The 26964-nt window shown below is 31.7% G+C and overlaps 1 protein-coding gene and 1 long non-coding RNA gene across 7 annotated transcripts; both read right to left on the bottom strand.

Moving 5' to 3' along the window:
- Positions 1-1758: 1758 nt before the first annotated feature.
- Positions 1759-3842, bottom strand: LOC114285036 (uncharacterized). Its single transcript, XR_003637134.2, has 2 exons — positions 3365-3842; positions 1759-2449 (listed from the first exon to the last, which is right to left on the bottom strand). It is a non-coding gene; the product is annotated as an uncharacterized LOC114285036 (long non-coding RNA).
- A 9419-nt stretch (positions 3843-13261) lies between these two features.
- Positions 13262-25863, bottom strand: LOC114285032 (protein SEH1-like). 6 transcript variants are annotated; one of them, XR_014360705.1, is made up of 11 exons: positions 25497-25863; positions 24075-24186; positions 23352-23452; positions 22888-22965; positions 22386-22541; positions 15300-15384; positions 14746-14808; positions 14482-14648; positions 14027-14103; positions 13705-13789; positions 13262-13619 (listed from the first exon to the last, which is right to left on the bottom strand). XR_014360705.1 is itself a non-coding variant. In XM_082913949.1 (8 exons), the coding sequence occupies exons 1-7, from the start codon at positions 25653-25655 to the stop codon at positions 14487-14489; spliced, it is 831 nt and encodes a 276-aa protein (XP_082770075.1). In that variant the 5' UTR covers positions 25656-25863; the 3' UTR covers positions 14210-14333; positions 14482-14486. The 6 variants fall into 6 exon arrangements, 2 of the variants coding, with proteins under 2 accessions (XP_082770075.1, XP_082770076.1); XR_014360703.1 differs by lacking the exon at positions 15300-15384; XR_014360702.1 differs by lacking the exon at positions 15300-15384 and having other exon boundaries at positions 14027-14648.
- Between the last annotated feature and the right edge of the window lie 1101 nt (positions 25864-26964).

Raw genomic sequence — 26964 nt, 5'->3', positions numbered from 1 at the left:
GTGGTGGGTGGTAGCGAGTAGGTGGTGGGTGGTAGCGAGTGGGTGGTGGCAAGTGGGTGGTGGGTGGGTGGTGGTGGTGGTAGTGAGTGGTGGTGGCGGGTGGGTGACAGGTGGCTGGTGGTGGTGGCCGGTGGTGGTGGCAGGCGGTGGATGATAGTGGTGGGTGGTGGGTGGTGGCGGGTGGATGGCAGGTAGATGGTGGGTGGTGGGTGGTAGTCGTGGTGGTGGTGGCGATGGGTGGGTGGTGGTAGTGAGTGGGTGGTAGGTGGCTGGTGGTGGGCGGTGGGTGGTGATTGGTGAGTGGTGGTGGCAGGTGGTGATGGGGGGTGGGTGATAGTGGCGGAAGACGGTGGTGGAAAATAGTGGCGGGTGATGGCTAGTGTTAGGTGGTAAAAAAAAAAAAAACTCAAAACTCAAAACGGAAACACATTTTTTGAGTTTACATTTTTTGGCTAAATTTATAAACTGAGACCACTGATTTATAAATAAAAAATTTACCAAACAAGTTTTTATTTGAGTTTTTAAATTTTTTGTAAATATAAATAAGAAACTAAAAACGTAAATGTCACCAAACGGCACCTATACTTTAGAACATCCCTATCAATATAGGATAAGCCAAAGTTCAAAACCACTACTCATTAAATAATAATTAACTATATTATAAAATGCACACATAATTACAAACACACTATTCACACATAATATATTATATTATTCACAAGTCAAAGTTTTTAGGTCTCTCAAGCACATGAAATGAGTTCACCATCTATTAAAAAAAAAAGCACATGAAATGAGTTTACACATAATTTGACTAATATAATACAAATAACAGCAATACTAGGGATCTCGACAAATCAACGCTCGAATGCTTCGCATTTTTTTTTTTTTTGTTGTTGTGAAAGGGTGATTATGTGTAGGGTGTGCTAAAAAATTAGACATCTCGCACTAACTCAGCCTGTGTGATTTAATAAGGTGAGTGAGTTGGGTTGGACTAGTTGATTAATAAAATTGACTGATCAGTTGGGCTGCTGGTTAAAATTTATTAATTTCATATAATTTTGTATGAGTCTCTATTATATTTTTATTTTAAATCAGGAAGACTCAGAGGAAATTAAAATGACTTTGGTATTGTTTATGAAAAAAAAACAACAACAACAACAACAACCAAACCAACACAACCCAACAAATAGGAAGAAAAAAAAATTCGAGGCATTCCAACCTCAATTTGTCGAAGCCCCAAACATTAGTCTACAAATAAATATATATATATATATATATATATATTCAAAAAAATTGCAAAAAGTAACGTAACTGCATTGTAGGCCTAATAATTCAAAATAAGAGCTCGTTTGGAAAGTTAGGTTTGGGATTTTTTTGGTTAAAATAGCCAATAAAAAAAATAAAATAGGCTTTTTAGTCCAATAAAACAAAACATCACATTTAACCTATAATCATTACAGAAAAGTCTCTTACAGAAAAGTCAAAAAGCCTTTTCCAAACGAGACTTTTTAGTTCCAGACTAAAATAACCAAAAAATCAACCCACTTCCTAAACGAACCCTTAAATAATTTACCAAAATGATTGTTAATGATCATAACGTTGCTACCGTATCATTCTGGTGAAAATTTGTATAAAATTAATGTGAAATTTTTTTTTCTCATATAATTAACAAGAATCACAAATCTTAAAAATAAAAATAAAAATAAAAATAAAAATAAAAATAAAAAAGAAAAAAGATTCACATATCACAAACCAAAGTTGAAAACCATTATAATCAACTAAAACTCATTAAATAATAATTAACAACATTCTAAAAAACACACATAATTGGAAACACACAATAATATAAAGTTCTTTTCTTTTAGGTCTTTCAAGCACATGAAATACCGACAGAAGTGATGGCGGTGAACCGCTCAGAGGCTGACTTTCTTATCACCGCTGCCGCCGCCGACTTAAACTCTGGCGAAATCCCGTCGCCGCTGCCACTCTCTGGCATTTCTGAAATGGTCGAAAGCGGACCCGACCCGTCGAAAAGAGCAAAAAATGGATCTTGCGATCCTGCTTTCGCTTGTTTGGGGCCGAAAATGGATCGAAGAAGTTTATGAAACGACCGAGAAAATTTTGAGGATTTTTTGGAGATGGGTTGTGGTGGTTGTTGTGGCGACGAAAGTGGTGGCGGGTGGTGGTGATCGGATAAGCGAGGCATGGAGAGGGTTCTAGAAGAAATGGCGGAATGAAGTTGGCGTTCAAAGGATTTAAGCTCAAAAGAGTCGTAGAGTGAGCTTCCACAATCCCATACGAGAGAGTTGTTCGGTTTGTGATTGTTTTGGGTTTTTGATTGAAGAACTTTATGATCCATTGTTTGTTTGCTTCTTTGGAAAAAAGAGAGAGATGTAGAGATGGTTATATATCTTTAGAGAGAGAGAGAGGAGCAGTTTCTTGGCTTTATCTGAAAGGTGGGTAAGTTCAAATGCGTTAATTATGACTAAAAACGAGATTTTATTGCCATCGTTATCAAATACAAAATATAATATGACTTTTTATTTATTTTTATAATTGAACCTAATTTGTAAATTTTATAAAAATTTATTTATTTATATGTATGCTTTGTTAAATGAAAAAGGGGTGAAGTGATTAAAAAAAAAGAATGTTTAATTTTTTAGTCTATTTATAAGAGGAGATCATATGAAAATGTAACCTATTCTTTCATTGCTTTGGGTTACTGGTCATAAACTTATTTGATATATGGTTTTTTAGCTAAAAAAAAGTGACTTATTTTATTTTATTATGTTATTTTTAATTTTTTTTTTTTGAAAAAAGTTCTATTAAGACAAAATTAAGTTGATTTTATTTTTTATTTTTATATATTTTAAGTAATTGCAACTACAAACTTTATAAAATGGAAAGTGCTCTTCAAGCAAGTTATGACCAAAAGGTATGATAGATTATGAGTTTTTTTTGACTTAGGTTAAAAGTTAATTGTTTGAGTTTCTTAAATATTTTTTTAAAAATGTGTAAAAAAAATAAAGAAATGATGTGATTCAAAAAAAAGTTAAAAATCAAAAAGTAGTTTTTAATCTCTTTTCCAAATGGCATCTAGGGGAATTTCAAACATGGAACTTCTATACATATTTTAAAAAAAAAATTAAATAAATCATCTCAATTTTAATTTGCATAGATAATCAATAACAAAATTTATATTAAAATTTACTTACACAGATTAATATATAAAGAAATCGTTGCAAATTAAAATTTACAATAAATTAATATATGAAGATATTATTATAGCAATAACTAAAAATTATAAAAATACGATCTTTTTGTTTTATAGCAAAGTATTGAAGAGAAGTAAAGAAAGTCCTACCTCAAGATATGAGTAAGAAATGAAAAGGTGAAGAGTGTAGGTCCAAGCCAACAAACCATCCTAGCTTCAAGATCCTCCAAGAACCCTTCAAGAACGGCAAGCTCTCTTCACAAAACTCTCTCAAATCTCTATCTCACTAACCATTCAAGAAAAACCCTGCGTCTGAACAACCAAGGCTAATGCTAGGACACCAAGGTCTCTACAATGGAAGAAGAAGAATTTTAAAGGGGGGAAAAACAGGGAGAAGTCTCACGGCTTGCACAGAAAAAAATACGAAAGGAGATGGGACTGTCTCTGTTTTTCTTTCTTTGTATTGAGGGAGGACACCAAACAAAATGAATAGGAAGGAGCTCTCTCTGTGGAGAAGTAGATCCAACCCTAGGGAGGCGAGAGGGAGAGAAGTGATGTCTACATCTCATTTAATGCTTCTTTACGTATGTAATGAAATATCACAAAAGAAATGGGCACACCTATCAATTAATACATATATATATATATATATTTTAGGATTTTTTTTAAGTGTGTAACTTACACCTTATATTTACGTATTTCTGTTTGTTGTCCTGTTTTATGTTTATACCTTCCACTTACACCTTTTGTGTTGGTTGCATATGATGTGCAATCTTAAGGGGATGCACACCATAACAGCACCCTATATTTTAATATCTTGAGTCTTGTCTCAGCACAATCAAGTAAAGGAAAGAAAGAAATTGAAAAAGAACGGGGTGAGTGGTCGGCCATTAACCGTGGGAAATGAGAAAGGAAGTTTTCTTTCTTTATAATACGAATGAAAATGTTTGAGGGTTATAATTTTTGTAGTTATAATGGTTTAAAATTGTCAAAATGATGACGCTTTAAGTATAAAATATGCTAAAATAATGTTATTTTGACAGTTTTGAGTCATTGTAACCATAAAAATTATGATCCTCTAACATTGTTCTAATATGAAATAGATTTCACCAACACAAGAAATAAAGAAAGAAATCAAAATTTTAATATAATAAACTAATCAGGTGAAAACAAGACCCTCTTATTTGGTGAAAGGTACAAGTTAATAAATAAAATTCTTTCATGATTAAAAAAAAAGTATAACTTTGATTTTATGGTGTATCATAAATTCATCATTCATAAATCTTACTACAATTTGGTGTCACACACACCATAAATATTTACAATCTTCTTATGATGATTTATATATATATATATATATATATATATATAAAATCAAGACATGGACAATCAATTGAATCCGATATGAGTAAAGTTCAATAATTTGAAGTAGCTATCTAATTTGAGACTTAAGCAAAAATAAACCAAATAGACCCGAAGTGGCCCCACCATTCATATAATTAGTTACACAAACTCAAATTAAATTAATTATAAATCATTGCTCTTGAATTAAATTTTCATCCATAAACCAAACATGGCCTACATATATATCAAACTATACCCGACAAACTTTATCTCAAGTCATGATCTAACACTCAAAATAAACACAAAATCAAAATTGGATCATAAAAATTCTGTTATGTCACTTAATCAAACACCGATAAGTCCATGATTTTTATAAATTAAATATTCATCCTTTCATTCTAAAAATTTTGCCCAATATACTAGCTTCAAATGGGAACATCATTTTAATTGTTTTTATAAGTTTCTGAATTGTGAAACTATTTTAAAAAGTTTATAGAATTAGAATCTAAATAAAAAGTTAAATTTTTTTTTCATGGTCATTACAATTTGGGGCTGAAAATGGATCGAAGAAATTTGTGAAATGACCAAAAAAATTGAGGATTTTTTGGAGATGGATTGTGGTGGTTGTTTCGGCAGCGGAAGTGGTGGCTGGTGGTAGTGATCGGATAAACGAGGCATGGAGAGGGTGTTCAAGAAGAAATGGTGGAGTGAAGTTGGCAAGGATTTGAGCTCGAAGTAGTAAACTTCCACAATCCCATACGAGAGAGTTATTGGGTTTGTGATTGTTTTGGGTTTCTGATTGGAAAACTTTTTGATCCATTATTTGTTTGCTTCTTTGGAAAAAAGAGAGAGATGTAGAGATGGTTATATATCCTTAGAGAGAGAGAGAGAGAGAAGTTTCTTCGCTTTATCTGAAAGGTAAGTAGGTTCAAAAGCGTTAATTATGACTAAAAGCGAGATTTTATTGCCGTTGTTATCAAATACAAAATATAATATGACTTTTTTATTTTATTTTATTATAATTGAACCTAATTTGTAAATTTTATAAAAATTTATTTATTTATATGTATTATGTGTTAAAGAAAAAAGGGGTGAAGTGATTAAAAAAAAAGAATGTTCAATTTTTTAGTCTATTTATAAAATGAAATCATATGAAAATGCAACCTGTTCTTTCATTACTTTGGGTTACTGGTCGTAAACTCATTTGATTTATGGGTTTTTAGCTAAAAAAAAGTGACTTATTTTATTTTATTATGTTATTTTTAAAGTTTTATGAGTTTTTTTTTTTTTGAAAAAAGTTCTATTAAGACAAAATTAAGTTGATTTTATTTTTTATTTTTATATATTTTAAGTAATTGCAACTACAAACTTTATAAAATGGAAAGTGCTCTTCAAGCAAGTTATGACCAAAAGGTAGGATTGATTATGAGTTTTTTTGGCAAGTAGGTTTAAAGTTAATTTTTTGAGTTTCTCAAATATTTTTTTAAAAACGTGTAAAAAAAATAAACAAGTGATGTGATTCAAAAAAAAGTTAAAAATCAAAAAGTAGTTTTTAATCTCTTTTCCAAATGGCATCTAGGGGAATTTCAAACATGGAACTTTATACATATTTATAAAAAAAAAAAAATTAAATAAATAATCTCAATTTTAATTTGCATATATAATCAATAACAAAAATTTATATTAAAATTTACTTACACAGGTTAATATAGAAAGAAATCGTTGCAAATTAAAATTTACAATAAATTAATATATGAAGATATTATAGCAATAACTAAAAATGATAAAAATATGATCTTTTTGTCTTTTAGCTAAAATGTGTGTGCATTTTATTTATTTATTTATTTTTTAATTAGATGCCAAACTCACTGTTATGATAATCTGGATTTTTTTTGGAATGACCTAAATAAGTGCACTTTTTATTTTTTTATGAAAAGATACGCAGAAAAGTAAAGATGTGATGTAATAAAAAAAAGATAAAAAGATGGATTATTTTTGGGTTGCCAAACTTGACTTAAATTTTGTTTAAGAAAAAATACTCAAATAATTTTATTTCTTAAAGTACAAAAAGTTAAAATTTTCATCTTTAGTCGACATTTTAAAATTTTATTTTTACTTTTTTTCATTTTTCTAGTCAAGTGAAATGTAAAAGTATAGTTTTTGTATGAATTTAAATGATTTTTTTTTTATACTAAAAATCAAAAAAATACTAAAAAAATAAATCTGAAATACTCCCTTGGGCCTTGTTTGGTGCAGTTTATTATAAGTTAAAACTGATAATAAAAAAGTAAAATCCAGCTTTTAGATAATCAACTTATTTAAACTATTTTTACCTAATAAGATATAAGTAAAAATTACACTAGTATAAATTAGTGTGTAGGGAAAAATTAGGATTAGAAATTATGCAGTCGTAATTTTTAACTTTTGGTGAATAGTTATAACTTTTTGAGTAACTTTTTGACTTTTTTTCAACTTGCTAAACTTGACATAAACAATCTAATACAAACTTTTCAATTAAAATAAACCATCATTTAGGATGTAACAAACACTCCATCGTTGGCTGAAATGAATAGGGCCAAACCCAGCCAAAACCACGGCATTATAAGAACAATAAATTCTCTTAAAGCAGCTTTCATAAGTTTTTTTTTTTATTTATTTTTTATTTTTTATTTTTTTGGTGTAGCTTTCATATGATTCACATAATAATAATAATAAATATTTAATGAGAGAAATGGCTGGTCCACAAGACTTACCTTTGAGTTCAAGTTTATCAAAAACAGTAACACAACACCAGACCACCATTTGCCAAAGGGAAATGGTACAATGTGTGCCTTTAAAAAGGTATATATGACATCTCTTTTATAATTTTTTCATAAAAATTCATAATTTAAATTCAAAATGTTATAATAAAATCGTAAAATGTTGTAATAAAAATCACAAAATGTCATAATGTTATCATTCCTAACTTTAGGGTATACATTATAAATTCACTATTTATAATTTTATTATAAAATATCATAACACACATCACAAACAATTATAACATTCCTCATAAAAAATCATAACTTTTTTATAATGTGCACCATTTAAAAGGGTACACATTGTAAATTTCTCTTTTGCGAAAAGATCATTTAGGCCTTGTTTGTTAATAGATTAAAAAAATTTAAAGTTTAAAATATTACTATAAGTTATCATATTATTTTTTATTTTTTTAAAAAATTAACTAAAATAATTAATTCTCAAACGAACTCTTAAAGTGCAATTAGTCCAAACGATAAATCAAAGGTCTTAATCTATGAGTTCATTTTATTTATTTATTTTTGATATAAGGATGTTGAGAAAAATCAGGTGGGATTTTGAATTTCTTTAAACTTTAGTGACATTCAAGCCTGGCCTTGAGATTTTTGGGGTCTAAAGTCGATAATTAACAAATAAATTTCTGGGGGCCTTTACATTTTTTTTTTCATTGAAAGAAAAAAAAAATAAAAGTAAAGGACAAAAGATTTATGTCAAAATCATAAAAGGTGGTGTTTGGCAAGTGGGTTGGGGCTAAAATAGTCACAAAAGACAAAACAGGCTATTTTAGCCACAACAAACAAAACATCACATCCAACCCATAATCATTACACTCTTCTCTCACAAAAAAAAGCCAAAAAGCCAAAAAGCCAAAAAGCCCTTCCCAAACCAAGCTTTTTAGCCCAGGCTAAAATAGCCAAAAAAGCCAAAAAGCCAAAAAGTCAACCCACTTCCCAAACGGAGGCTTAGCATTACATTACAATAACTAATAAGTATCACTTGATCCTCACTCTTCTTGCATTTTTAAAAGCAAATAAATCAATCATACTTACATAATCTAATTTTTTTTTGCAAAATTCTTTTCAATGAATAACAATGCTAATTATTTTAAATGAGTCTTTCAATTTTTTAATGGATTAATTTATTTTAAGTTAATGTGGGTCTTCCTTAATTTTTTTTAGACTTAAAATATACTTAATATATTAGACTAAACTATAATAAGAGAGATCCCTTTTTTTTGGGTCTATTTTCAATGGATAACAATGCTAATTTTTTTAAATGGCCTTTCAATTTTTTAATGGGTCAATTTATTTTAAGTTAGTTTGTGCCTTTTTAATTTTTTTTAAACTTAAAATATACCTAATATATTATACTAAATTATAATAGAAGGGAATCCTTTTTTTGAATCTATTTTGAAGGGCCCTAGGCCATGGCCTTGTGGCCTATGCCCTAAGGCCGGCCCTGGTGACATTTTCTGATTTCCTTTTTTAGTTCTATAAAAGATCCTCAAAATTAGTAATAACAACAACAACAACAACAACAATAATAATATAACCATAAAAAAATTAAAATTTATAAAAGAAAAAAAAAACATATGGGAAAAATGCAACTTTTCTAGCACTTATCAAACATGGTTAGTTTTGTATAAAAATAAAAAAATAAAAATTGTTGTCTAAATTAGCCGAATCAAACATTTAATTTTTAAACTTCTTTTTTCGCTTCAAAAAATGGCATTTAATAAAATAAAATAAAATAAATAAGAACAATATGTTATAGTGGTATCTAATTAGTTGACCGCGATTGATTAATAATCTCTGTATTTATTTTTTTACATTTAATGGTGTCAATAGTTTGTTTCGATACCTATTATAGCGAATTGTAAAGCAAACGTTGGAGGAGAGAGGGATCGATGAATTGTGAAGCAAACGTGAGAGGAGAGAGGGATCGATGCACTGCGTTAGAAGAAGAAAGAGAACAAATAGGGGTGGAGATTGACAATTTTTTTTTTTTATTTTACACTCACTTAACACATATTTTAATTACGAAAAATATTTGAAATTCTTAGAAAAGTCCTTCAACTTGACTTATAAGTAGGGATGGGCAGCAAATACTTTGATCCATCGAAATCAATCGAATCGAATCGATTTATCGCATTTTGGACAGCTACATAATGACAAGCGGACTGTTGCGGATTGATTTTTTTCAATCCACCTAATTTTGGATGGATGGCAAATTTGAGGTACCTTTGACCGCAATCGAACCCGCCAAACGGCAAGCACCCTTAGTAATTTGTCAGACTTTGTGTTTTCCATTTGTTTAGATAATCTATTTGTATTTTCAATTGAAAAGAGTTTAGATATTTTGTTGTGTTTTCAATTTGGAAATCCTTTTATCAAATGGCAAGTGTTGATATTTGATATTTTTGTATAGAAAATATAAGGCTTAATTCTGTCATTTAAAAAAAAAAATCGAATTAAATAGTTTTTGAATAATAAAAAAAATAATGAAATAGTTTTGATAATGCATGATTTTCTTATATGTATTTATTATTTGTATTTGACAATTTACTTGATAATCCTTTAGTTATGTTGAGTTAGATTGTTATCTAAAAAAAAATGTTGACAAATTATTGTATTATATTCAAAATTCGTAAAAGTTTAAACCGCTAAATCGATTCGCATCCATCCACCAATCCGCTAGTCAGCATCCATCAATTTGGCAGATGGATGCGAATTGATTTTTTCCAATCCACTAATTTAGCGGACGAATGGCGAATTGAAGGTTCCTTAACCGCAACCGAACCTCGAACACCCCTACTTACAAGGTCTATAAGTTTAAACTCTACTTAATGCACAAATTGAGTTTTAATGTTATTATTATTTTTTAATTAACACATAATTTTAACTATTGCATTGTAATTGTTTGGACACCACCATCCACAACTATTTCTTCCTAAAGATATATGGAATTGAAAATTTTTATGCATACTTTGGGAAAGAGGTTAAAAACTGATTTTTTAATTTTTTTTTTAAAAAAAAGAAAAGTAAAACCAATAAAGAAATGATATGATTAAAAAAATTTAAAAATAAAAAAACTAACTTTTGACCATGCTGCCAAAATAGGCAGTCGTGATAGTTCAAAGGTCTTAATCTATGAATTCATTTTATTTTATTTTTTTATTTTTAATATAAAGATCTTGTTGTTAAAGAAATTGATGCCTTAGGCTCTATTTGGCACGTCCGTTTGGGCTAATTTAGCCATATAGGACAAAATTGGTTATTTTAGCTAAATAGAACAAAATGTCACATCTGAAACCATAATCATTTCAATTTTTCTCTCATAAAAGTTAAAAAAGCCAAAAAATCTATCCCAAACAAGATTTTTTAGCCCCAGACTAAAAAGTTAAAAGTCAAAAAGCCAACCCATATCCGAAACGAAGGCTTAGACAATTTTTTATTATTGAGAAAAGTCAGGTGGGGATTAGTTCTTTTTTTTTTTTACAACTTTAGTGACATTTTTTGATTTACATTCTAGAATAAAAAATTCTAAAAGTAGAAGTAGTAATAATAATAATAATCAAAGCATTCGTTTGGCATATGATAAACGTGGTTTTTTTTGGCTAAAATAGTCATAAAACGTCAAAATATATTTTTTAGTTTAATAAGACAAAATGTCACATCCAAAGCATAATAATTTTAATTTTTCTCTCACAAAAGTCAAAAAAACCAAAAAGGCTATCCTAGACGAGGCTTTTTAGCCCTCTAAAAAAGCCAAAAACAACCAACCAACATCCCAAACGAACCCAAACATGGCTTGTTTTAGCACTTGTCAAACATGGCTTGTTTTGGCAAGCGGGTAAAAAGTCACTTTTTGACTTTTAATTTATTTTGGGTCATATCACTTCTTTATTTTTTTACACATTTTATATATAAAAAAAAAAAACTAAAAAGCCAACTTTTAACTTAAGAAAAATTAGTCTAAGGCCCCTCTCTTATTTTTAGTCATGGAAGAGATCCATAATATTATTTTATAATGTTTAAGGTTCCTCATCCATTTTTGTACCACTGACCCACTCAACTCTCTCTCTCTCTCTCATGGTCACTCTCTTACCTGGCTCTTTTTATCTGCTTCACCTATTTGAGCTCTAATCAAGAAGCATCAAATCGGTAGTTTGGCCTCCGCCACCGCGAACGACGGAGACGACAGTGGCAATGTGAAAAACAACGCCGGCGTCATAGGGAACATCAACAGCAGTAACCACAGCAGCACCAGCAGTAGCGTCGAATTGGAGATGGCTTTGGGAAATAGAAATCTGCCAGAGATCGACAAGGATCTTCACAGTCGTCAGCTTGTTGTGTATGGACATGAGACTATGCTGTGACTTTTTGTCTCAAACATCATTGTCTCCGGGATACAATCCTTGGCGTTGAAATCGGTATAAAGATTAATTACTTTCTTGAATTGTTCTTCATGACTTTGCTTATTTCATTTGATATTGATTTTTGAACTCTGTTTGGTTGTTATGAGCAAATCAGGTTGAATTTTCTTTGGACTGTGTAAATTTTCTCTGTGAAAAGACACAATTTTCTCTGATTTGGTTAAAACACAGAGAAAATTATGAGCAAATCAGAGCAAATTAGTTGAATACACAAAGAAAATTGTGAGCAAATCACAGAGAAATTTGTGAGCAAATTAGAGAAAATTCAACCCCCAGAGAAATTTCAAAACACAGAAAATCAAAGAAATTGAGCAAAAAATTTCTCTGGTTTGAAATTTCTCTAAATTGAAATTTCTCTGGAAAAATGTTGAGGGACCGCAATCACTATAAAAATATTACATGTCTTTTATGCTATAAAATCTTAATAATAGGAACCTTAAAAAAATTCCTCTTTAACTTATTTTTCCAAAATAACCCATAGTTTTGGACTTTGGTTTTTTGCCAAAAAGCAGTACAGGTTATATCATTCTCTTTATTTTTGCCCGTCCTTCCATAAAAGGTAAAAAAAATCCAACTAAACTAGTTAATTCTCAAATGGATGATTTTTAATTTTTAATTTTTGCTTCAAAAAAATAACATTTTAAAAAATAAAATAAATAAGTCAATAATTTGTTATATCGATTAATTACATTTATTTTTTTACATTTAATGGTGTCAGCAATTTGTTTCGATACCTATTATAGTGAACATGAGAAAAATGGATGCCAGTTGAAATTTCCAAAAAAAAATGACATTTAAAAAATAAACTAAACTAAATAAGTCAACACTTTGTTATATCGATTAATTGCATTTATTTTTTTACATTTAATGGTGTCAACAGTTTGTTTCAATACCACCTATTATAGCTTATGTGAGAAAGAGGGATGCCATTAACAATTTTTGTCTCTCTCTCTCTCTCTTTTTTTTAATTTATACCCACATAACACATTTTAATTACGAAAAATATTTGAAATTCCTTAAAACGATGAAAAACGACATAATCTTGCTATGCATATTATCAGAGTGTGGAACCCATATTTTTTATATGGCTGTGTCCATATACTTACTGAAAAATCTAAATTTAGAAGCCTAAATGATGAGTTTTTAGCTGTGAGTTTTTCTTGTTTGGCATCAGATTGAACAAAGCAAGTCTGCAATTTTAATCTTGATAACTCTTTAGATATATGCAAAAGACCCAAAGCATAGAAAAGACTTGACTTAGCTTTTGATATATAGTCTGAACATTCCTTGGAAGGTAGTAGTTAACAGATGTTAACACGAAAAGAATTGTCTTGGCTTTTGTTGTATAGTAGTCTGAACATCCCTTGGAAGATTCTTTTACAAGTTGGAATGTTTGGAAAACAATTTCATTGATTTGGGAATTACTTTGATCTGAATCATCAAATTAATTCAACACAGAAGTTGGAAAGTTTGGAAAACACAACTTCGTTGATTTTGCAAACTACTTTGAATCATCATACTAATTCAATCTCGAACTACAGATTCAACATTCAAATGGCCAAAACAAAAGTAAAAATCAACGATGTTAACATGTCCGAGAGGTCAGTAGTAGTTAACAGATGTTAACACGAGAAGAAATAGTTTTGAACACATTGACAGAAGTAGAGCCTCCTTCATCAATATTCAAGCTTGCTTTTTACTGTTGTGGGTTCTTGTTGTTTTCCTCCTCCGTTGCTGCAGATTTGTTGTACTCTTCCAATTCCATCTTGGCTCCTTGGCTCCTGCAGCTTTTTCATTCTACGTTTGCTTATCTTCTTCACTCAATTCCTACGAGTACAAAACCAAAATTTTTAGTACTTCTTTTCACATTTTCAAAAAAAGAATTACCCAAACAGACAGTTAAATTTCACACCTTCCATTTCATTAAAATGAGGGCATTAAGGGTAGAGTTATTAATTCTCGGCCTCTCTTCCAACAAGTTCTTCCTTGCCTCTTTGCTGTATTATCAACAAAAATAACATAGTATAACAAAATATAAAGCAAATTTCATTACATTTTGTTACTGTAAATGTCTGGTAATTCTTTGATTCATCTCCATATGGCCAATCCGCGACTACTAGCAATTCCAGCATCATTGTGAATAAAAATAAAATGACCAAAATTTTAGATATTTACTTTTAATCTTGTTAGGTATATATATATAGGTGCTTATAACATATTTTAAAATGACTGACCTGAATAGAAGGAATGAGGATGCGAGTTTTTTCCGGTTTGGTGGGATCAGCAATCTTCTTCTTCTTCTGGCGATTCTCTTTCGTTTTTTGTAACAAGAGCATACATAAGCCCTGTTTGGTAGAGCTGTGGGAAAGTGCTTATAGTTTATGCCTAAACAGCTTATAGCTTATAACTTTCAGCTTAAGCTGATTTCTAGCTTATTCTTAAAGCATCTCCTGCCCCACTCATTCTTAAAGCATCTCCTGCCCCACTCAAAGAATAAGCTGATTTCTGACTTCCACAAAGCTATAAGTTATAAGCTATAAGCTAAACCAAACACATCAAAATAGCTTAAATTAAGCTGAAAGCTGAAATAAGCTGTAAATAATTTCTACCAAACAGGCACATAATTTAGCAGTCACAAAAGCCAAGCTTCACAAGAAGGTATCGACAATTCATTGTGCTAAGGCCAAACCTTGATTATGTTATCGGTTTTCTCTTTCTTCTTGAGCAATTGCAAGGCTCTTGCTTGTGAATTCTCATCTCATCCTCTTCTTTTTTGAGATTGGCAAACTCTTCCTCCTTCCTCTGCTTGTAAGCCTCCATTTCTTTCAAATACTTTTCCTTATTTTGCTTTGTAATCTGCAAGTTCCCAAAATATGAAATTGTTGTTACAGAGACACACAGAGAGAGAGAGAGAGAGAGAGAGATTGAGAGAGAAAGACAGAGTTAGTTGAACCTTTTCATAAGACTTCTGTTTCTCTATCATGTTCTTCCATTCTTCACCAGTGATCTTCGCAACCTGTCAAACGATGCCAATTTTACAAATTAGCATATGATCAATAACAAGAATTCAAGAAACTGAACGTAAGGCCTCTTCAATTACTTTCCAGACACTCTTGCTCTCTGCAAGCAGAGTTGCTCTTCGCTTATTTGTGAACATGAAAAACGCAGACATTGTGTCATGACCCCAAACCGCCCCTAGTAGCTTGGTGCCGTGATGGCCAGTAATCCGAGATTACCGAAGGCCGACTCTCAAAATTCACACACAATCAGAGTATAAATATATGGGACTCCCAAGTACGGAAGCAATAATCTAAAATACAAGTGGTCCATAAGAGCGGTGCATAAGTCAAATGAAATGGCATACAACTCTACATAATATTGCAACTTGGATACAATTACAATAAAGTACAAAATACATTTTACATCTTGATCAAAAGGCTTCTCCAGCCGACATGTGTAAATTACAAGCATTATAAGCCGAGAAACATAATTTTCAAGACTACCGACATGAATACAAGTTAGGCCGACATAACAAAAACCCAAAACAAGCTCGCGAGTCACACCTAAACATCACCGCTTTCTTGCTCATCACCTACATATATATATAGAGAGGGTGAGCTTGGATACTCAGTGAATGGTATAAGAAATAAAGGGTTTGCATGTATGACATTCGAGATCTTTAACAAAACAATGCATAATCATAGCTTATGACAAACGTGGGATAAATCGAGTTCATCTAACAAATCTATCGAGCTTCATCAATCAAAATCTTTCAAGTTTCATGGTGGCATTAACAAGGATTGTGCTACAAATGCTTATAGTCCCCTAACACTTACGGACTTTCAAGATTGTGCTACAAATGCTTATAGTCCCCTAGCACGTACTGACTTTCAAGATTGTGCTACAAATGCTTATAGTCCCCTAGCACGTACGGACTTTCAAGATTTGTCAAGATCAAAGCTAATACTTGATACACAAATAGGGATAGTCATTCATGCTTAGTAAATACTTTTCAAAACAAAGCAAAACTTTATCAAAACTTTATAACGTAGCTTTATCAAAAATACCACTCACATAGTTCTTTAATGTCGGGGTCAAGCGAGAGTCCAAGTCCTACAAACACATGGCAAAGTCTATTGAATGGACTTTCAAACAAGTTTTACATGGATGCAAATGTTCTCGGCATTCCTTCAAAACTAAGTCGAACCAAGACAAAACACTGTTTCTCCTCTCGGGAAAAACATACTGGGTACCAACCAGGCTATTGCTGAGGTCCCACACCTTCTTGCCGAGGTGTGGTCCCGGTGGCCACGCTCAAGGAAATGAAGTCGGGAAACTCTGGGTTTCCCTCTGCTGAAGAACATGAAGAACATGAAACACATGAATGCTCAATCTTAACTTGTCACTACGAAATCTAGAACTTCATGCTATGAATTTTAAAAAAACATGGACCTGGGTACTCATACTCGAAGATCTTATGAAAACAAACACAAAAGCTTGAATCTTAATGCGAACTTTCGGATCAAACAAGGCTTTTATTCAAGAACACATGAATACTACTTTCTCTCTCTAAAACCAACTTTCAATCAATGCATGGCTTGCAAATCAGGTTCGATCATGCAATGTCGCTAGATGATTAACAAGAACAATAAGAGTAGGTCAAGAATCTAACCTTAATACACGAATCTACCGGTTAGATCTCTAAGAATCAAGCTCGAAGATCCACTCCTTCACTCTAAGACTCCTTCTTCCTTCTAGAGCTTCTCTCTCTCAAGGCAAAGATATGATACAAAAAAATAAGGTTCTACTCACTGCCGGCTGATTTAACACTCAGCTCGGACACGTGGCAACGGCTGGTTGGCTCTCCCTGAAAAGGTGGCTGACAGACCAGACAAAGTATGGCGAAAGGGTGTTTAACAAGTAAAGCGGCATGGCACTCTGACAAGGTACTAACATCGGGTGAAAACATCGGCTCCGGTGGGTGAGGTATCTATGATCCCGGCTAGGACGGACAACACTTGGCCTAGCTGTGCCACACCTCGGCCTAGATGTGCCACACCTCGGTCTAGGTCGCACCAATCCGGAACAAGATCACTTGGGTTCAAGGATAACATCTCGACCTAGATGATGCACCTCTCGGCTTTGATGATACACCTCCGCCTAGAAAATGACATCTCGGCCAACATGCCAGGACGAAGGTAGAGGTCAACCAAAATGGTTCCAAGGTGGTTCTGGCTTTAAGGTGACCTCGGCTAGACTCATCAGAAAAGAACAAGACTCAACAAGTAGATTTCACATAAGTACAAACCAAGACAAAATCTCATTCTAGTTAAGACAAGTCAAGAAAATTCACTACTGCAACTTAGCAAAACAAGATTATACAAATGCTCATGCCTGAGGCTATGGTGAGGAATGAGGGTCACTACACATTGGTTGCTTCGGTTTCAACGGATCCTTTTCTTTCCTGTAGAAATTCAATGAGACAAAGATTTGAGAGAGAGAGAGAGAGAGAGAGAGAGAGAGCAGAAGAAGAAGAAGACGGAGGGAGAGAGAAATATAGAGAAAATTACTGAATTTACTTTGTTTTCAATTGAAGATACTGCTCTTCCTCCAACAGCTTCATGGCTTCAGTTGTGAACGCGAAAAACGCAGACATTGGTTGCTTCGGTTTCAACAGATCCTTTTCTTTCCTGCTCTTTCCTCCATTGATCTTTGAGCCATAGGATATAAGGTGGAGGTGACCTTTTCATTTGAGGGCAACCTTTCTTCTTCTTGTCTTTCTTTTCTAGCTCTCTCTCTGTTCTGTTTCGAGAAAATATAGGAAAATTTAGGGGGAAAACTAAACCAAGAATCATCAACTCTGAACCGTCAATCTGGGTTCAATTTCTGAGAAAATGTAAGAAAATTACCCTTTCTAAAGTTCCTTCATTTTCCCTACATTTTCTCAGTAACCAAACATCGTATTGAAGAGGGGAGAAAGAAAAAAAAAAGAACCATGGTGGGTTTGAACTCTTTAATTTTCTACAACTTCTTGAGCTCCGTCTGAAGCTTTTCTCGCTCTTTCCCCCTTGTTTCAAGCTCCTCCCCTTCATCTTCAAAGTCTCATCTCTTGCCTCAATAGCTCCTTAGTTTGCTCCTTCTCGATCCTCAACTGTTGAAGCTTTTCTTGCATTTCTTGTAACTCCTTCTCAAAAGATTGATTTTGTTGTTATTGTTGTTTCATTTTCGTCCCTGCTTTCTTAGTTTTCTTGGCGGATTTCTTGGCGGATTGAGGCTATGAGAGGCTCTCATGGTTTTCTTTTCTAGCAGAGTCCTCCAATGGTGGCGCAATCGAAGTCGGAGAGGGTTAAGCTCACTAAGGCCAAAATGTTGGCCTCATTTGATGATGGTTTTTCTGGAATGGTTGCTATGAGAGAGAGAGAGAGAGAGAGAGAGAGAGGTTTAGTTTTGAAAAAACGACATGAAATGATAATTGTACAAAGTAAAAATTTGACTAATATAATACAAATAATTTGAGTAATATCATGCAAATAAATATATATTCAAAAAAATTGTACAAAGTAACGTAATTGCATTGTGGGCCTCGTAATTGAAATAAATAATTGACCAAAATGATTGTTAATGATTATAACGTTGCTATCGTATCATTCCGGTAAAAAAAATAAAATTCAACTCTGATAAAAATTTGTATAAAATTAATGTAAAAAAATAAAACCTTTTTTTTTTTCTTCGTATAATTACTAAGATTCACAAATCTTTTAAAAAGAAAAGAAAAGAAAAGATTCACATATCACAAACCAAAGTTGAAAACCATTATAATCAACTAAAACTCATTAAATAATAATTAACAACATTCTAAAAACACACATAATTGGAAACATACTATATGAACACACAATAATATAAAAGTTTTTTTTTTGGGGGTCTTTCAAGCACATGAAATACCATTTAAAGTGGTGGCGGTGAACCGCTCAAATGCTGACTTTCCTATCACCATTGCGGCCGCCATCGACTTAAACTCTAGCGAAATTCTGCTGCCACTGCCACTCTCTAACACTTCTAGAATAGTCGAAAGCGGGCCTGACCCGTCGAAAATAGCAAAAAATGGGTCTTGCGATCCTGTTTTCGCTTGTTGAGGCTGAAAATGGATCGAAGAAGTTTGTGAAACGACCAAGAAAATTTTGAGGATTTTTTTGAAGATGGGTTGTGGTAGTTGTTGCGGCGGCAGAAGTGGTGGCGGGTGGTGGTGATCAAATAAGCGATGAATGGAGAGGGTTTTAGAAGAAATGGCGGAGTGAAGTTGGCGTTCGATGAATTTGAGCTCGAAAGAGTCGTTGAGCGAGCTCCCACAATCCATTACGAGAGAGATGTTGGGTTTGTGATTGTTTTGGGTTTATGATTGAAGAATTTTCTGATCCATTGTTCGTTTGTTTCTTGAGAAAAAAGAGAGATGTAGAGATGGTTATATATCTTTAGAGAGAGAGAGAGAGAGGAGAAGTTTCTTGGCTTTATAGAGAGAGAGAAAGAGGAAAAGTTTCTTGGCTTTACGAAAAAATTAACACCATACCATAACCAACCCACCCAAACATTAGGAAAAAATCACAACCAAAATAACACTCAAGGGTAAACAAGTAAACTCAACAATATACTATAAATAAAAGGACTAATTGGTTTGAAAGAAAACTTTCAGGATTAAATAGAACAACATTTTCTCAAATGAAATTTTTGAGTAATTTTTCCTAAATTAATATATGAAGATATTATAGTAATAACTAAAAATGATAAAAATATGATCTTTTTGTTTCATAGCTAAAATGTGTGTTCTTTTTATTTATTTTTTAATTAGATGCCAAACTCACCGCTATGATAATCGGGACTCTAAATTTTGTTTAAGAAAAAAATACTCAAAGAATTTTATTTCTTAAAGTACAAAAAGTCAAAATTTTCATCTTTATTAGACATTTTAAAATTTTATTTTTACTTTTTTTCATTTTTCTAGTCAAGTGGAATGTAAAAGTATAATTTTTGTATGAATTTAAATGATTTTTTTTTTATACTAAAAATCAAAAAAATACTAAAAAAATAAATCCGAAATACTCCCTTGGGCCTTGTTTGGTGCAGTTTATTATAGGTTAAAACTGATAATAAAAAAGTAAAATTCAACTTTTAGATAATCAACTTATTTAAACTATTTTCACCTAATAAGATATAAGTAAAATTTACACTAAACAATCTAACACACTTTTCAATTAAAATAAACCATCATTTAGGGTGTAACAAACACTCCTTAGCTGGCTGAAATAAATAGGGCCGAACCCAGCCAAAACCACGGCATTATAAGAACATTGCAGCTTTCATAAGTTTTATTTTTATTTTTATTTTTTTGGAGTAGCTTTCATATGGCTAACATAATAACAATAATAAATATTTAATGAGAGAAATGGTTGGTCCATAATACTAACCTTTAAGTTCACGCAAGTTTATCAAAAACAACACAACACAAGATTACCATTTGCCAAAAGAGAAATGTTACGATATGCATCCTTAAAAAGGTGTATATAATACGCCTTCTATAACCTTCTGGCAAAATTACTCAAAAATTTCATTTGGAAAAATGTTGCTATATTTAGTCATAGAAGTTTTCTTTCAAAATTATGAAAAAATTAACACCATACCATAACCAACCCGCCCAAACATTAGGAAAAAATCACAACCAAAATAACACTCAAGGATAAACAAGTAAACTCCGCAATATACCATAAACAAAAGAACTAACTAGTTTGAAAGAAAACTTCCAGGATTAAATACATCAACATTTTCCCAAATGAAATTTTTGGGTAATTTTTCCTAAATTAATATATGAAGATATTATAGCAATAACTAAAGATGATAAAAATATGATCTTTTTGTTTCATAGCTAAAATGTGTGTTCTTTTTATTTTTTTTTTAATTAGATGCCAAACTCACCAGTATGATAGTCGGGGCTCTAAATTTTGTTTAAGAAAAAAATACTCAAATAATTTTATTTCTTAAAGTACAAAAAGTCAAAATTTTCATCTTTATTAGACATTTTAAAATTTTATTTTTACTTTTTTTCATTTTTCTAGTCAAGTGGAATGTAAAAGTATAATAAATGATTTTTTTTATATACTAAAAATAAAAAAACCACTAAAAAAATAAATATGAAATACTCCCTTGGGTCTTGTTTGGTGCAGTTTATTATAGGTTAAAATTGATAATAAAAAGGTAGAATTTAGCTTTTAGATAATCAAAGTATTTAAACTATTTTCACCTAATAAAATATAAGTAAAAATTACACTAAACAATCTAACACAAACTTTTCAATTAAAATAAACCATCATTTAGGGTGTAACAAACACTCCTTAGTCGGCTGAAATAAATAGGGTCGACCCAGCCAAAACCACGACATTATAAGAAGATTAAATCCTCTTAAAGCAGCTTTCATGAGTTTTATTTTTATTTTTATTTTTTTGGAGTAGCTTTCATATGGTTAACATAATAATAATAATAATAATAATAATAATAATAAATATTTAATGAGAGAAATGGTTGGTCCATAAGACTTACCTTTAAGTTCACACAAGCTTATCAAAAACAAAACAACACAAGATTACCATTTGATAAAAGGGAAATGTTACAATGTGCACCTTTAAAAAGGCGTACATAATATGCCTTCTATAACTTTCTGGAAAAATTACTCAAAAATTCCATTTGGAAAAATGCTGTTGTATTTAGTCTTGGAAGTTTTCTTTCAAAATTATGGAAAAATTAACACCATGCCACAACCAACCCAACCAAACATTAGTAAAAAAATTACAACCAAAATAACACTCAAGAGTAAACAAATAAACTCCGCAATATACCATAAATAAAAGGACTAATTGGTTTGAAAGAAAACTTCCAGGATTAAATACAGCAACATTTTCCCAAATGGAATTTTTGGATAATTTTTCCTAAATTAATATATGAAGATATTATAGCGATAACTAAAAATGATAAAAATATGATCTTTTTGTTTTATAGCTAAAATGTGTTTTTTTTTTGTTTGTTAATTAGATGCCAAACTCACCCCTATGATAGCCGGGACTCCAAATTTTGTTTAAGAAAAAAATACTTAAATAATTTTATTTCTTAAAGTACAAAAAGTCAAAATTTTCATCTTTTAGTAGACATTTTAAAATTTTATTTTTACTTTTTTTCATTTTTCTAGTCAAGTGGAATGCAAAAGTATAATTTTTGTATGAATTTAAATGATTTTTTTTTATACTAAAAATCAAAAAAATAATAAAAAAACAAATCCGAAATACTCCCTTGGGTCTTGTTTGGTGCAGTTTATTATAAGTTAAAACTAATAATAAAAAAGTAGAATTCAGCTTTTAGATAATCAACTTATTGGTAAGGGAAATATCACCCCTAAAAACATTATAAGCAAACAAAAAAAACTTTACTCCACTATATATCAAAACCAATCAAAAGTCTTTTCGTCACCCCTCTCTCTCTCTCTCTCTCTCTCTCTCTTATATATATTAGCAAAAAGAATCAACGAAGAAGGACATACCGAATTTAACATACCTTGGCAGAATTGAGTTGCATTACATTCGAATTGAAACCAAGAACAAAGCTCAATTGCTGGCTTTCACCTCTTTGTGCAGTCCAAGAGATAGATGCAGACAAGCATGCAGCCTTTCCAAATTTGGAGACTGAATCAATAACATTCTGAAACTCTGCCTAGAGAAACAATTACAAAATATTAGTTTCGGACATATATTAAAATATGTATGAGTCAAAATACCAAAGAAAACCAATAAGCATTATACATGTGTATTATGTATGTGCATTCATCACATATATTACATATTGTAGCATAAACAGAGCAGCTTGGTGGCAATGCCTGGTAAACACTGTTCGTCAACTTAATACCTGAATTTAGTTGCCTGAGATGGTTAACAAATACATAAGAATATCTCACACCCTTGTCCAAGTGTTGGGTGTCCAACAAGTCACATGAGTATTTGATTTATTTTTAGGAGTCCATGTAATATAGGTTGTAACATTATAGAATTACAAAGAGCACCTGAAGTTGCCAATTCTTCAGTTCCAATGGATCTAGGAGCTCATACACTTTCACGTAGCCGTTTGAATATGCAGCAACCTGTAAAGGAAGTCAAACAAAACACCATAGCAAAATATGCCATCATCAAAATGAAAATTTACAATTTCTTTTCATACTGTGTTGCCATAGAACACTACAACTAAAAGGATAGTGAAATAAAACTTTGAGAAAATTAGTGCCTTTTAAAAAGCAACTTAAAATATAGAAACATATAGAAGCTTGAAAACCCCAAAGCCATTTAGAGCCAAAAAGGGGCTCGGAAACTTTTTTTTTTTGATCAATAGGCTTGGAAACTCTTTTTACTACAAATTAATACAAAAATTACCATATTTTCATTGACAGGGCTAGCAAACTTGATTCCCCATATGCAGTTCTAAGAAATTAAATGAAGAAAAACTGAGGTGATACCCATTGCCAATACCTACCAACTTCAAACTTGTGAATGAGGCTCCAAACTGCATATCTAGCACTTGATTTGAACTTGTCTCAAAGCCTTTGCAAAGCTTCCATTGAAGGGGTTTTGTATCTATAGAATGACAAAACAATGTTCAAAATAACAGTGAGGCTTTGTTCACAGGTCACAAAATGGGAGGCTCTCTAGGATACTAAGGCTAGGTTTGGAGTCCCCTAAAAAAGTCAAAAAGTTAATATCTTATTTAAATCACATCATCTTATTTAAGTCACATCACCTCTCTACCACATCACTTCAAACTCAACCCATATTTCATAAAAAGTCAAAAAGTACACTTATTTAGAACATCTCAAATAACCCCTTAGAATAATATTTTTCCTGATTATTAGACAGGAAAATGGTACACAAACAGAATTTTTAAACAGAAAACTCCTCCACAATGATGAGGTTGTGGTATTTTTAATCATGAGCCACAAAGATGGGTGTTTTTGGCTTAAAATGAAAAGATTACAAAAAAAAGAATATAAAAATCTATCAGAGAAAAGAGTAAAGAGAACAAACAATGAACAAACCAAAATGAAACCCCAAGCAAAGAGTTACCTACAAAGTTGTTCCTAAGATGAACATATTAAATGCAAATAAAAAAGAATTGGCCAATGTATAACACTGCCTAATTTTAGACTATGATATTGGGTGTAAATAACATAGAAAATGCATTAGAAAATTCATTGGATACCTTCAGCAACCTCCTCCCACAATGACAAAGTTCCATCTGCACAAATGCATGCAACTCCCCCACCATATTCTGGAGGAACCCAAACAACTTTCACAATGCTCACTTCATGAACCTATGAGAAGCCCAATGTCAAAAATGCATATAAATAAATAAAAAATCAAGAAAATGATAACCAAAAAAAAAAAAAAAAAAAAAGAGGAACAAGAAGAAGAAAGGAAACATATATGAAACTTTGAGAAGTTTGACTCTCAATGAAAATTCTGCTGCCACATCATCATGTTTAAAAAATCCAATTACCAAAATGTAATTGTAATCTATAACCATGAATGACAAAAAGATGATAATTGTGTGAGAGAATACAGGAAAAACATGAGATAATCAGGGCAAGAACTGTAATCAATACATGCAAATTTAACTTCATACTCAATGAGCAATGATGCACCACTGACTAGACTAGTCTTCCCTTGAGCCACTTTCCTTGTCACATACTCATAATTTTAGAAGCAACTTTCAGTAACATTTCAAACTTTTGAAATATCACATTTCTATCATGCAATTTGGAATATTTATAAAATAGTTTTGTGTTTTGGCCCCTTCAAAATTTAATATAATTTTACTCCAGCCCATCCAAAATCTAAATAATTTTATCTTTGCTGCCCAAAATTTTGAAAATTTTCATTATTTTTATGCAAATTTCAGAAATTATAAAAATGAATTAGTGTTTTGGCCACCCCAAGCCTTTGAAAAATCTCATCACTTTCATGTAATTTTGTGTATATATAAAATAAATTAGTATCTTGGTCCCCGAAATCTATATAATTTTACTTCAATTTCTCTAAAATATAGATAATTTTGTTTTAACCCCCCCCCCCCCCCCCCCTTGCACAATTTCTGGGTCCGCCATAGAGTTCATGTAAAATGATTTAACAGTGTATAATGCAATAAATGACAACATGCTCTTCCCTATCTGATCTTTATCGCCTTTGTTTATAAACAATCCTCAACATTATCACCATTATTACCCATTCTCAAATTCGAAATGCCATAAAAAAACCCTATGGAATCCAATTATCCAAACTTCGAATTCAATTCAGACTAAGGTCATGTTCGATTCACTTCACTATTAGTGAAGTATTAATAATCTTATCAAATTAGTGTGTATTAACTATCCCACCCCTACCCCATTACTAATAATCCTATAAATTTGTTTGATTAATTATCCATTGGATTAATAATCCTAAACCAAAGTGTCAAAACAAACATAGGATAATTGGGCCCACGGATTAATAATCCCAATCTCATGCTTTAATCCTTCCAATCAAACATACCTAAAAGGATTGCAGATAATTATCCAATCAAAACCCATATATACACACACAAATTGCAAATTTTAACAAAGAACGAAGCTTACGAAATACGAACCCTGGATGTAGAAGTGCAAGTGAATGACGAAGAAGGCGGGTCGACTGAGTCGAAAATGACCAAAGTTCCATCGATGGAACCAGTAGCCAATCTCTCGTCACAGTAGTTCCATGAAGAAAAGGTCGTGCCTTTGTCAAAGGTCACCACAGCCTTCTCCATCTCTCTCTAAATTTCGATTTCTTCTTCAGTGATCGGAGAAGAAAACTATTTCAATGTTTCGACATTGATGGAAAGCCCCAAAAGGTTTTTGTCAGAACGTTCATTTTCGCTGCATGTGCGAATTTTATAAAAACTGCGAAGATGCGTGAGGGTTCTAGGTAAGGGTAAACTTCGCTTCTCCCCCTCTCTGGTTCAACCCACGTGCGGATTATCCCTCACTTTTAAATATAACTACATAATTTTTCTATATAACCACATAATTTTTCTGTGGTTAATGAAGTAATGTATACTGTTAACACAGTGAATGACATATGTAAAAAGATTAATTTGTCCTTATATATATATATATATCAAAGCTTGCTTACTAGTTTCACTTCCAAAAGTCGTGCATCTGAAAAGAGGAAAGTGAAAAGAACTAGGGTTATTCGATTGAACAATTTAACAAATTAGGGTTGTTCGATTGAACGGATTAGGGTTTTAATCGAACGAAATAGTGTATAAATTTAAGAAAGTAGGGCTTCGATTGTTCGATTGTCATTGATTTGGAGATTTTCGAAGCAAACGAAGCCAAAAGTTCACAAAGAATAAGTTGTAGGATATTTTTTCGATCATTGCTTTTTATTTTGTGTTTCATTCGGTTCGATTTGCTGATATATATATATATATATATATATATGTATGTATATAAAATGTTAGTTGATATACTTTTTGTTACTGTATACTGTGGTTCTGTATGTTTTGTATATTAGGATTTGCGTGCCTCCCTTTTTCGTACCATTGGTGGTTAACTTTATGTCATGACACTGTGTGCGATGCAGTTGTCCATATCCTGTTGCTATGGTGGTTTTTTGTATATATAAAGTTCATATACTGTAGTCCCTTATGGTTGTTTGTTTATTTGTAGTGAATGATGTGAGTGTATTACTTTGTTTGTTTATTGTCATTGTGTTTTGTGTGGGGTATGCACTGAAAAGATGAAATTTATCCCTAATCCTTAGTGTATTACTTTGCTTGTTTCCTTCTTCAATTAACTTTTAACTTTATGCCTGAATAATAGGTTTTTTTAATTCTATTACTTTACACTTTTATATTCTGTTTCTATTTTGTGTGATCTGTTTGAGGATTAAGGATTATTTATTATTTTAGTTTATGTTGGTTACATGCATGACTGTATCTTTGTTTAGGGTTGTGTGTTGTGGGTTGTGGTCCCAAAATGTATTGATGAAAGTCTTTTCTACTTTAGGAATGAATGCTGAAAATGTCAGACAAATTCATAACTATTCAAATGCACCATGGGGGCCATTTTGTC

The sequence above is a fragment of the Camellia sinensis genome, chromosome 2, assembly GCF_055761805.1.
Source record: "Camellia sinensis isolate YWXY chromosome 2, ASM5576180v1, whole genome shotgun sequence".
Lineage (NCBI taxonomy): Eukaryota > Viridiplantae > Streptophyta > Magnoliopsida > Ericales > Theaceae > Camellia > Camellia sinensis.
The sequence above is the reverse complement of the archived record's forward strand: the minus strand, read 5'-3'. Positions and strand labels throughout refer to the sequence as shown.